Source organism: Mauremys mutica, chromosome 4, assembly GCF_020497125.1.
Source record: "Mauremys mutica isolate MM-2020 ecotype Southern chromosome 4, ASM2049712v1, whole genome shotgun sequence".
NCBI classification, from domain to species: domain Eukaryota; kingdom Metazoa; phylum Chordata; order Testudines; family Geoemydidae; genus Mauremys; species Mauremys mutica.
This window is the reverse complement of record NC_059075.1, coordinates 66,637,959-66,650,738: the sequence shown is the minus strand read 5'-3', so window position 1 is coordinate 66,650,738 and position 12,780 is coordinate 66,637,959. Positions and strand designations below refer to the sequence as shown.

At 44.7% G+C, this 12,780-nt stretch overlaps 1 protein-coding gene across 2 annotated transcripts in view; it reads left to right on the top strand.

The window, feature by feature from the left end:
• Positions 1 to 2,219: 2,219 nt before the first annotated feature.
• TTC9 (tetratricopeptide repeat domain 9) overlaps positions 2,220 to 12,780 on the top strand; it is a 34,759-nt gene continuing 24,198 nt past the window's right edge. The window contains exon 1 of one of the 2 annotated variants that reach the window (XM_045012706.1): positions 2,220 to 2,712. In XM_045012706.1, coding sequence (XP_044868641.1) covers positions 2,403 to 2,712 — 310 coding nt within the window. In that variant the 5' untranslated portion in view covers positions 2,220 to 2,402. The remainder of the gene's footprint in view (positions 2,713 to 12,780) is intronic. The other variant, XM_045012705.1, reaches the window with a different exon arrangement.

Below are 12,780 nucleotides of genomic sequence, written 5' to 3'. Positions count from 1 at the left end.
ATGATAGATGAAATTCAATGCACATTGGAAAACATAATCCCAACTATACATATAAAATGATGGGGTCTAAATTAGCTGTTACTACTCAAGAAAGAGATCTTGGAGTCATTATGGATAGTTCTCTGAAAACATCCACTCAATGTGCAGCAGCAGTCAAAAAAGCGAACAGAATGTTGGGAATCATTAAGAAAGGGATAGATAATAAGACAGAAAATATCATATTGCCCCTATATAAATCCACATCTTAAATACTGCATGCAGATGTGGTCGCACCATCTCAAAAAAGATATATTGGAATTGGAAAATGTTCAGAAAAGAACAAAAATTATTAGTGGTATGGAATGGCTTCCATATAAGAAGCGATTAATAAGACTGCGACTTTTCAGCTTGCAAAAGAGATGACTAAGGGGAGATATGATTGAGGTCTATAAAATCATGACTGGTGTGGAGAAAGTAAGGAAGGAAGTGTTATTAACTCCTTCTTATAACACAAGAACTAGTGGTCACCAAATGAAATTAATATGCAGCAGGTTTAAAACAAACAAAAGGAAGTATTTTTTCACACAATGCACAGTCAGCCTGTGGAATTTTTTGCCAGATGTTGTGAAGGTCAAGACTATAACAGGGTTCAAAAAAGAACTAGATAAGTTCATGGAGGATAGGTCCATCAATGGCAATTAGCCAGGATGAGCAGGGATGGTGTCCCTGGCCTGTTTGCCAGAAGCTGAGAACGGGTGATGACAGGGGATGGATCTCTTGATAATTGCCTGTTCTGTTCATTCCCTCGGGGGCACCTGGCACTGGCCACTGTCGAAAGACAAGATACTGGGCTAGATGGACCTTTGGTCTGACCCAGTATGGCCGCTCTTATGTTCTTTTCCTATACTAGTAAATCCTGCTGTGTTTGACAAATTGTGTTATACACAGCCTTTCTTCCCTCGAGCATTGTTGGAAATGGCTGTCTTGCTGGAGTGGACCGTGTCCAATGTGTTCAACACCTATTGCAAAGGAAGTGTGGTTGACATGCTAGGACTATCTTCTCTTTTCCCCAGCAAGTAAATATTCTAAATTCAGTGGCATACACTGGTTTGGTTTAAATCAAACTACAATCAAATGTATCTAAAAGGAGATTATGTAAGTAATTTGTATTGACATTGGACAGTATTGCCACTGGATGGCTAAATGTGACTCAACAGGAATTTTCCATCCTTAATGTGTGTTTTTCACACACACATTTCACCTCTGACTTCTATGATTAAGACACACACTGTCCATCTCCAGTTTCCAAGTTACACAAAAACAGGCCCTCCACCTTTGATTTCTAAATCAGAAAGTATTTGTAAATCAATTATGGGATGCCTAATTTGAGACCACAGAAAGTGCTGAACACCTGCCTCTGCAAGTCAGGCCCTTTGAAGATGTTTCAAGGGGAGTACTGTGATTTTTGAATGCTTAGGGTTAGCAATACTGAATTACTACGTGATACATCATGCAAACATCATATCTGACTGAGCAAAACGAGGTCCAACACTCAGCTCAATGGCATTTCTCTGTTTACCTAATGCAATAATTTTGACATGCCACATCCAATCAATTCCAAAATGTCCTGAAATGCTCTAAGCATAATGGGAGCCAGTGGACTTGGGTGATGGGGCAAAGTAGAGTGGGGGGACTGGGTGTGTGCAGGGCAAAGCAGGGAATCAAAAGGGAGTGAGGGGAGTGGAGGCAGGGAGGGGGAAATGGGGTCTCTGGGGACGGGGAAGAGAAAGTGGAAATGGGGAGGGGGAAATAGGAATGGGGGGAACACAGAGCCCTTGGCATGAGTTCCTGAAATGGGAGGATGGGACTGGGGCACACAGGCAGCTGGGGGTGGGGGGGGGGGGAAGAGAAATGACGGAATACCGGGAGGCCCTAGTGGGTGTCGAGCACTTGGCCTGGAGAAGCTACCGAGTGTGAGCCCCTCCAGTAAAATTAGCGACCCCCCCCCCCCCCGCGGGAGGGCCAGGAAATTGGAGCTTGCGCCTTTAAGAGCCTGGCTGCAGAAAGCAACAAGGTGGCTTTTTGTCTGATATTTTTAATGGGGGGGCGCCAGGCTGCAGCCTCCCCCCCATCCCCATCCTTGGCTGGGCTCCTGCCTGGCTGCGGGCTCCTTCCGGGTTAGCCGGCGCTCACTCGCTCGCTCTCCCCGTGCGCGGGGGCGGCGGCGGCAGCCCCAGCCCCAGCCCCAGCCCCAGCCTGCCCGGCCCGCAGCGCGCGGGCGAGGGAGCAGCGCCCGGCCGGCCGGCGGCGGGAGGATGGGAGCGGGAGGCGGCGCGGCGCAGCGCGGCGCTGGGGCGTTCGGCTGCTCGGAGGCTTGAAGCCCATTTCCCGCCCGGCGGCGGCGGAGCGCGGGGGCGGCGGGGATGGAGCGGCAGAGCCCCGCAGCAGGGCGCTGCGCCGCGGGAGCCCAGGCTGGTGCGGAGCCCGGCGAGCTCCTCCAGCGAGCCCTGGAGTTCAAGAGCCAAGGGGCGCAGTGCTACAAGGACAAGAAATTCCGCGAGGCCATCGGCAAGTACCACCGGGCGCTGCTGGAGCTGAAGGGGCTGCAGCCGCCGGCCCCGCCGGAGCCCAGCTCCTCCGCCAGCTGCGCCGCCAGCCCGCGGGGCCAGCTCACCGCGGAGCAGAGCCAGAGCGCGGAGAGCATCGAGATCGATTGTTACAACAGCCTGGCAGGTCAGCGGGGGCTGGGCGCGCTGGCAGGGGCGTGTGGTCCCCTCTGCTCTGGGGCTGGCCTCGGGGATCCTCGCCCCCGGCCCATCAGTAACTTCGGGCGGGGGTTGGGGGTGTCTGATCATGCCCCTGCTGGGCCTTTAGCCCGACCTTCCAACACCGCTTGCAAAGCAAGGGCACAATGACAAGGTTGCTGTGCCCCCCCCCCCTCCCCGTCTTTCCTGCCCCTCACCCAGGAGCACTACAGCAGAGCAGCAGGATTGACTCAGGGCTCAGGGAGCTCTAAGGGCCTCCTTCCTGTGCAGTTTTTACCCATTTTTTGCTGGAAAATTCTCGGGTTTTACAACTGCTGGCATTCGGGTTTCACCCATTTTACCCGAATTTTGGACCCCTCCAATAAGTGAAAATACTGGTTCTGTTAAGAAAATCCAATACGTTGCATTAGGAAGAGTGCTTCTGTTAATAAATTAGTCTAAGTGTAAAGGGGAGGCTGTTTAAAGTAAGGCAGTGTTGTGGAAGATACACGCACAGGCATGTGTGGGCATATGTGTAGGTGCTGTTAATGTACTTTTCACGCACTACACCACAGCCTTAAACTACTTTTACATTAAGTACTCCTACTTCCTTTAGTTGGTGCTTTTTTCTACCCTCCCATCTCCCATATTAACCCCTCTATTTACCCAGAAAACAGGACAGTTTTTTTTGGTAATGATTTTCACCCATTTTAAAAATTTTATTATAAACACTGAAATTTCCAGGAAATATTAAAAAAAATAAAAACCAAAAACAAAGGGTCTTTGATATTTCTTAGAGGGAACTATGGGTCTGCTTTATAGTCTTCTCCCTTCTCCTTCCCCTCCTCATCCTTTCTCATTATTAACTAGGAATCACATAGTCCACTCTGCAAAATAAGGTCCTATATATTGTACTCTCAGTGATTCCTTTTGGGCGTATGAAATATTATTTTCATATGTTTGAGAGAAGTATTTTTGCTTTGCTAGTTGGGAGGGGTGTAGCATTCTGCCAGTCCTTCCTTGGCAAATATAGAGAACACATCAAAATCTCATCTCTTTTTAGGGGTCATCTGCATTTTTACTACTACTCAACATATGTGCACACAAGCACTTTAATGTTTGTACAGCTGTTTAAAAATATAACTAATCTCTCATACCCCCTGGGAGATAGAGAGGTAACAGAATAGATGTTTGTATAAAGTGCTCAGATACATAAAAAGTACAATTCAGGAATTCTCTAAGATTATACAGCATTCTCTTCTTCAGCCTGAGATTGCCTTCAATCCTTTTACCATAGCTTGCCTGTAATTTACGATGGAGGGGTCCTACAACCTCTGGTGTAAAAAAGGAAATGTCTGGAAATCATTTTGATAACCACAAATTATACTAGATTTTTTTATCTATCTATCTATCTTAGCTATAAAAGTGAAAAGAAAATGTAGTTCTAGCTAGTTGCTAGATACTAGTTGCCACACTAGCCAATAGATGCTTGATCATCATTGCATTTGACTTGGCTTCCTCCCATCTGCTTTGAATGAATACTCTATGGAGGAGTTAAACTACTTTATAGTTTGATCCTGCAGTCCTTACTCAGACAGAACTTGTGTTGACTTCAACAGGAGCTTTGCCTGGGTAAGGACTGCAAGATCGGAGGTTATTTTAAAATAAAAAACATTATTTATTATACTTACTAGGAACTTCCAAAATAAAAAAAAAACACTTGTTTGCGTGTACATGGGAGAGAGTTAATAAAAAAGCACAATTTTAGATTCTCCCCTCTTTCCCCTTAAATCCTACTTCTTTCCAAAATGATGCTTCCTCGTTACCTTGGCAAAAATTTGGCCACAGCCAGGACATCAGCATGTCAGTGATTACCTTCATTTTGCATTTGGCTTGTCTAGGCAGAGCTGGTTAGCTTTGCTTCTTGTGTTGTGCAGTGCTGAAAAAAAATGGGGAATAAAGTAGATCAATTTTCTACCCTCACTTACACTCCTGCACATACACTGAAATCAGTGGGGTTGTTTGAATGTAAGTGAGGGCACAATCTAGGTCCCTTTTAGAACACATTTTCTAATTGGATATATTATGGTTCCTTCAATTATTATTTAAATTGCATAAGGGGAGAGAGAAGGTGTCACTATAATATTGTAATTACTAAGTGTAATTTTGTCTCTCTTTAAAAAAAAATCTGTGTTCATGGATGTTTGTTCAAATCAAACATCTTACTCTGTAAGGCTTGTTTAGATTGACAGCGTTATATAAAGAACCCATAATACCATTAATAGCTTAATACAGTTTAATGTGTTCCTAGTCTTAAAACATTTCTAACAAGAAATATCTTCACTCTTAGTCCTGAGGTATAAACTAGGCATATATCTAGAAGGTGAATGGGTTTGGAAGGGATAGATGTTTGCTTTTTGTTAATATTTCTGCTGAGTATACAAATTGCCTTTGCTGGAAATGTTTACAATCCTATTTTTGCTGACATAATAATAGTCCCATTTCATTTATTTATTGTTTCTGGTTTGGGATTTTTTTTTTTAACCATTGCTGATTGCCACTGTATATGAGATTTTAGTACAATCAGACAACAGGAAAACATGTGCTTACGGTTTAACCTAGATTTAAACAAATTTTACTTAGCTTTAAATTGTTTCAACACGTAAGAGCATAATTAACCCTAGAATCATCTGCAGCGTTTCCCTTGTGAAGACACTTCAGTAGGACAAATTCTACTCTTACACTTGGACAGTTGTTATACTCGTGTTTTCAGTGGGATTGCAGATATGTAACAGAGAACAGAATTTGGCTCCAAAGTGTATGATTTCATGTTTGCCCAATGTAATGTCTTAAAATGTAAACACTGAAAAAATACACAACATATTAAAGTGGAGTCTCTCCACTCAGAAAACTGCAGTGTCGCTACTACAAGTCTAGTTCTAGAGGTCAAATTCTAGCAGGATTCTCTTTGAACTGGTGTCCAAAAGGAAAAGGAGTGAGGTAAAGGGGAACTGGTCCTGAACTGCCATAAGGATTAGGATGTGTTACTAAAAGAATCTTTGTTGAAAACAGCAAAAGGTGTAGCTGTAGGACTTTATCATGTAACACTGAGGTTCAACAGAAGCCACTGAATTAATTACCCAGAGGGCTCTAGCAAGGAGATATCATTAGGGCAGAAATCAGTATATTTGGTGTGGGGAAGTAAGGAGGTGGTACAGGATACTATGCTGCTGAGCACTAGAATTGTATTTAAAAAAAAATTAGAATAAATAAATATCTGCATAGTGCTTGGACTATGCTAGCAGTATGCACCTAAGAGGAGTATGCACCAATTCTGAGTAAGGCAGTTTTGTTGGTATAATTCAGTATTATCACCTGAGTGTCCTTATTATCAGGTTTTTTTAGTGCTTCCAATCTCTCCACTAAGCTTAGCATTTTGCAAGTCCTTCTTTGCTTTTGCAATGTCATTTTTTGTGTGCCCACTACATTCTCCTGTTTCAGAGATGCATTGCATTGTATATTGTACTTTTTGGGAGACTGTACCAGTCAGGGAAGCACATAGGCTAGGGTAAGTATTCACCGTAATACAGCATTCCCAACTCTTTCAGTTTTATTGTATCTTACGATATTTGGTGGTTTGCTTAAGCCCAAGCACCTGGAGTCATGCAATCCAATTACTTTTTCTTCTTTTTTTTTTTTTAAAGTCTCTATGTCTACACTACCCGCCAGATTGGTGGGTAGTGATCAATCTGTCAGGGATCGATGTATCGCCTCTACACAAGACGCGATACATCGATCCCCAAATGCGCTCCCCATCGACTCCGGAACTCCACTAGGGCGAGAGGTGGAAGCGGAGTCGACGGGGGAGCAGCAGCCGTCGATCCTGCTCTGCGAGGACGCGAAGAAAGTGATTCTAAGTTGATCTAAGATATGCTATTCTCATAGCTGAAGTTGCGTATCTTAGATTGATTCCTCCCCCCCAAGTGTAGATCAGGCCAAAGTCTCGTTGGGGGTGGAGGGTGGAGGGGAAAGTTGGAAAACATTAACCTTAAAGGCTCAAAAAACAGATGATAAATATAAAAATAATAAATTTGCCCTAAAAAAAAAAATCAAAGATTTAAAAAACTCCAATCTCATGATTTGGGGCAAGAGAAACGTTATGATTTTTGAATGTGTGGAGTTGGCAATACTGCTAATATCTCTTGCACTAAGCTACTAGCAATACTATGTTTTTTAAGATACAACAGTATGATGGCCTTAAAAGAACTGATCACATTTGTGAAGTCTAGTGTTGCAATGTTTTATACAGGCCTGCCAAAAAAACTCCTTTTATCATGAATCTTACTGATCAATTTCACCAAAAAACAATAGTGGCAGCATAGTTTAAGTTCCTTGAAATTGCTAGGATAAAAAAAAATTCTACCAACAACATAAAGCCCTGTAGAATAAACATATGATTACAAGGCAAACATAGCTTTAAGAAAACATTTCATTATGACTCATTGACAGTCTGCAACCTTGAGCAAGTCACTTGACCTCTTTTTTGCCTCAGTCAGCCCAAATGAAAATAGAGTAAAGAACAGAAACATCAGGGAAATCCTGATGCTGCACTAGAGCTGAGCAAAAGGTTATTTTAAAAAAATAAAATAAATGTACGAGGAATGCATGCAGCAAATTTGAACTCACCAAATCTCATTAATACATTAATGACTGTCCCTTCCATTTATACTACACCTTTTGTCTAGAAGGCTCTTAAGTGCTTTATGAACCACATACAAACAGGGATCACTCACACACCATAAATTGAACCATCTCTGAGGTAGACCGTAATAGCCATTCTGTGCCAGCAACACTGCATAACAGGTTTTCAATTGTGGAAAGGGCTATTTCTGCTCGGGAGGGGTGAACAGGTCTTAGTCCTTCCGAACACAGCAAAATGCTAAGAGTAGCATAATTTTTAATGTTTGTTACAAGTGAGTGTGAAACAACGATAGGGAAACTGACAAGTATTTGCTTACAATAGCAGACACTCTGGACCAGGAGTTCTCACAAGAAATTTTTTGGTGACCTTTGAGTGCGTCCACCAACTCTTGCTGGTGGCCGCTCTGACAGATTTTCCTAAAATAATTAATTAACTTTAGGAAAAACAAATGTGCACAAACACATGTCCAAATCATTGTAATTTATTTAGGTATGATTTTTTTGCAGACTCAGTAATAAAAATAATGTACAGTTTTGTCTGTTCTTTACTGGACCTAAACAGAATAGAAACAAAATAAGGTGCTTTGCACATTCTCGTATTTTGTTGTTGTTTGTTTTCCTTTTTTGACTTTTTTTTTTTTAGACTTGCTAGTTAGTAAGGCTGCTGCTCTGAGAACTATTATTTATATGTATCACTTTTCAGAGCAGACTTACTAGCTAACTGGGAGGCAGTGAAAAGTGATATTAACAAACATACAAATACGGGTTTTCACAGCAGACTTACACAGCCCTGGCAAGCCAGAATTAAGCCATGGATAGAGAGGTGGGTAAGGAGGCAGTGGGGGCCAGGGGGGGTGATAGGGGTGGGAAGTGAGCCCAGGATTGGAGCCCGAAGCCCTGTGGCCAGAGCCTGGCACCCGCCACCCCAGGGCTGAAGCTGGAAGCCTGAGCCCCACCACCCCTGGGAAGGTGGGGAACTCACACCAGCTGTCTGCTCCTCTGGCATTTGTGGCTCCAGAGGAGGGCTGGGCCCAACCCCTGCTGGCAGCCCCTCCCCCTCTCTGCCTCTCCAGGAGGCTGTGGCTGCAAGAAAAACCTCTGGTGGCCACATGGGAGAAACACTGCAATCCAGCCATGGCAGGGGGAGGAGAACTTCTCCAGTTGAGGCGAGCGATAGCTATGTAGATTAGGCCTGGTACTGGGAGTCAGGAGATCTGTATTTTATGCCTGGCTCTGATACTAGATGGCTATTTCAACTTTAATAAGTCACTTCACTTCCTTAAACCTCAGTTTCCCATCTGTAAAATGAAGATACTACTACTTACTATCTCTTAGAGGCAGGGGCGGCTCTACAAATTTGGCCGCCCCAAGCAGTCATGCCCGGGAGGCGCCCCCGAGCCGCGGGAGCAGCGGACCTCCCGCGGGCATGACTGCGGAGGGTCTGCTGGTCGCGCGGCTCGGCTGGACCTCCCGCAGCTGCAGGCGGTTCGCTGGTCCGGCGGCTCCGGTTGAGCTGCCGCAGGCATGCCTGCGGGAGGTCCAGCCGAGCCGCGGGACCAGCGAACCGTCCGCAGTCATGCCTGCGGGAGGTCCACTGGAGCCGCCTGCCGAGCGTCCCCTCCGCAGTCATGCCTGCGGCAGGTCCGCTGCTCCCGGGGCTCCGGTGGACCTCCCGCAGGCATGACTGCGGCAGGTCCGCCGGCCCAGCCTGCCGCCCCCCCGGGAAAGGGCCGCCCCAGGCGGGTGCTTGCCCCGCTGGGCTCTGGAGCCGGCCCTGCTTAGAGGTATTGAGAGGCTTAATTAATTACATGAATGAACATTATAAGGGTTTATATCTTAATTAAAATGTTGGTAAAGCACTTTAGGATCCTAAACTGGAAGGCACTATGTAGCTGCAAAGTATTACAGAATGTAATGATCTAAGATACAATTTAGCCAGTAGCATCCCTACTCTTGCAAAAAGTGCCATGTAGTTTTTTATAACTGTGAATGTGTCAGATCTTCCCTTTTCATCCAATCCAAAAGATGGCAACTCTGGAAGCATAGCAACCCCCTAGAACTACCCTGGGGTATTGGCTCGTTGATGACATAAGGCTGGATTCTGCCACCTGTATTCATCATGAGTAGTACATCATGAGTTGCTCTGGAAGGAGTCCCACTGAAATAAAAAAAAAAACTAATCACCGAGGAAGTTACTGTTCATCATGAATAGGGGTGGCAGAATTTGGCTGTTGGATTGCAATGAGCTAGTAACTCAAACACCACTATCACTTCCTCGGTTTTCCTTGGAAGGAGTCCCTTCTGAATGGTGAGCAGACCCAACCCTGTTTAGATTATAACTGTGGTCTGTAGATCACCAGTGTCCTAGCTGATGATCAGAGAAGACTTGGCTAGTTGCCTGATGTTAACTCTTTTGGTCCACATGATGAGAGAATCTGAGAACCTCTGATTTATAGGGTATGATATGATCACAGCCCAAGGTGTTACAGGTGCAGGCAGGGAGTGGATGTTGCTTGGGTGAGTGTTGGATGTATTTAGATGATGGTCTCAAACACTGTAATATCGATCTTGGGAGAGGTAATGTTGTGAGCCATTACTGTAAAATACTTCTGCTATTTTGTTTGGGGTGGTGGGGAGATCCCTGTTCAGGCAGATGGAGTTACATATGCATGAAAAGGATGGGATGAAAGTACCTCCACCCAGATTTGGAGGAAAACTACTCTCTGGCCCCTTGCTAACTTTCTAATAGAGTACCTGTCACTGATAGCTTAGGAAGGGAAAGGCACCTGTGCATAGTAGTATAGTGTGTGTATTCCTTGGCTCCCAAAAATCCATTTGAAAATGGAGATTCTTTTACAAGCCGAAGTGACACCCTCATCCCCAGTTTTTATATTTGAGAAAAGCCTATTAATGCTGATGTGCCACCTATTCACTGTACAGCTGCCCAGCTGCCTGCGATGTGCTGCATTTGCTCTGCATGCACAGGACATCCTGTCCGACTCCCATCTGGAGGAGTTAACCCAACTAGCTGGTGACTGAGGAATGGGCAGGCAGATTTAGTGGAAAGGCAGCAGCATGAAACGTTCAAAATAAAGTCAAGCAGGGGATGGCAAGAATCAGAAGGTCCAACCAAAACCACTGGGCAGTGATCAATTTTTCTGCTCAAGATTTATTCATTGCCCACCTGCTTTGAGATGTGCATTGATATATTTAATGAAAGGGATTCACAATAGCTTTTCCTGTCAATGTCACCATATCCTCCTCTGAAATTCTGTTCAGGAATTTCCTCCAGCAATTGTCCCCCAGTGAGTCACAACAAATACTCTTGCACGTCCTCATATCCTAATAAATAGCCTATGTAGGGTGGGGCCAGACTGGACTGTGTTAAGATTCTACATCCAAGTCCAATAAGCTCTGCACTTAAAATGCAGCCCTAGTGAGGGAGAATGATAGGAGGAGAGGAAGAGCAAAGGATGCGTGAGATGAGGTATAATTAAAAAGGTGAGGTCAAATTTTGCCACCCTACCAGTTTCTTCTTTTATGTGCAACTGAATAATAATGTAGAAAGAAGGTAGCAGCAGCAATAACCAATGATTTTAAAAAGTTACAATTGTTTTAAACCACACACTGTGTTCTTGTTCATTTTAAATGTGGATGCTAAGGTTTTGATAGTGCTGGAACCCATAAAGCAAGGTCCTTCTGCAAAGTAGCTGAGCTGTCCCTGGAATAACATTGAGCACTTCCCATCTTCAGAGCACTTAACATTCATGAGATAATTATTCCTCATAAGCCCTCTGTGAGGCAGGAAGTATTATCCCCATTTTAGAGATGAGAAACTGAGGCACAGGGAGGTTCAGTGACTTACCCAAGGATACACAGCAAGGCAGTGACTGAAGTGCATTTAGAACTCGGGAAATCCTGACTCTTAACCTTGTGCTTAGATCACACCTCTGAGTGCCAAACTTCTCCTGACTGTCCTGACACAATGTGCACCAAATATAATAAAGCCTCCCTCTACGAATAGCCTCTTTGTTCACACTAAAACATGCCATCTGGTGCTAGTTCTGTTCAGTGTATTCAATACATTATTATCATACTCTAAACCAGTGGTCCCCAAATTTTTTGTGTTATACCCTTCCTCCCCCGTAATGTAATCTGTCCATGTCCCCCTGGGGGTGGGGCTGGGAACTGGGCCAGGAGCCAAAGCCAGGGCCTCGGGTGGGGGTGGGGATGGGGCCGGAGCCAGAGTGTAGCTGGGGGAAGAGCAGGGATGGGTGGTACTCCCTTCCTGCCCCCTTTGGGGCCTGGGCCATGTCTCCCTGAACATTCCTCTGCACTCCCCACACTTTGGGGACCATTGTTCTAAACAGTGCCATGGAGTTTAAGAAAACAAGAAATCTAATAAAGGGAGGAACTGTATAATGAAGCAAGCCTATTGTGACGGATTGGGTCACAGAAACCCCCTTGGGACTGTCACTGTGTGCTGAGACTACCTCTGAGCCCATTTTCCCTGCCAGCTTGGGACTTCAGTACCTTGTCTTATTGATCCAGACACGCTAGCCTGCTGCAAACACAGACCCAGGTCTGAACCACATCCCCCAAAAGCTGAAGAAGTGCTCCTGTCTGTAGCACCCAGACACCCAGCACCCAATGGGATTCAAACCCTAAATAAATCTGTTTTACTCTGTATAAAGCTTATACAGGGTAAACTCAAATTGTCCGCCCTCTATGACACTCAGAGAGATATGCACAGCTGTTTGCTCCCCCAGGTATTGATTACTTACTCTGGGTTAATTAATAAGCAAAAAGTGATTTTATTAAGTATAAAAAGTAGGATTTAAGTGGTTCCAAGTAATAATAGACAGGACAAAGTAAGTTGCCAAGCAAAATAAAACAAAAACATGCAAGTCTAAGCCTAATACGTTAAGAAACTGATTACATATAAATCTCATCCTCAGAGATGTTCCAATAAGCTTCTTTCACAGACTAGACTTTTTAGTCTGGGCCCAATCCTTTCCCCGATGCAGTCCTTGGTAGTTCCAGCTCAGGTGGTAGCTAGGGGATTTCTCATGACTGCCACCTCCTTTGTTCTGTTCCACCCCCTTATATTGCTTTGGCACAACGCAGGAATCTTTTGTTTCTCTGTGTCCCTACCCCTCCTTCTAAAAAGAAAAGCACCAGGTTTAAGATGGATTCCAGTACCAGGTGACATGGTCACATGTCCTGGGAGACCCCAAGCCTTCATTCTTCCTAGTCTGACTCACAGGAAGGCTTGCAAATAAATAGAGCCAGCTACAGTCAATTGTCCTGGTTAATGGGAGCCATCAAGATTCCAAACCACCATTAATGGCCCACA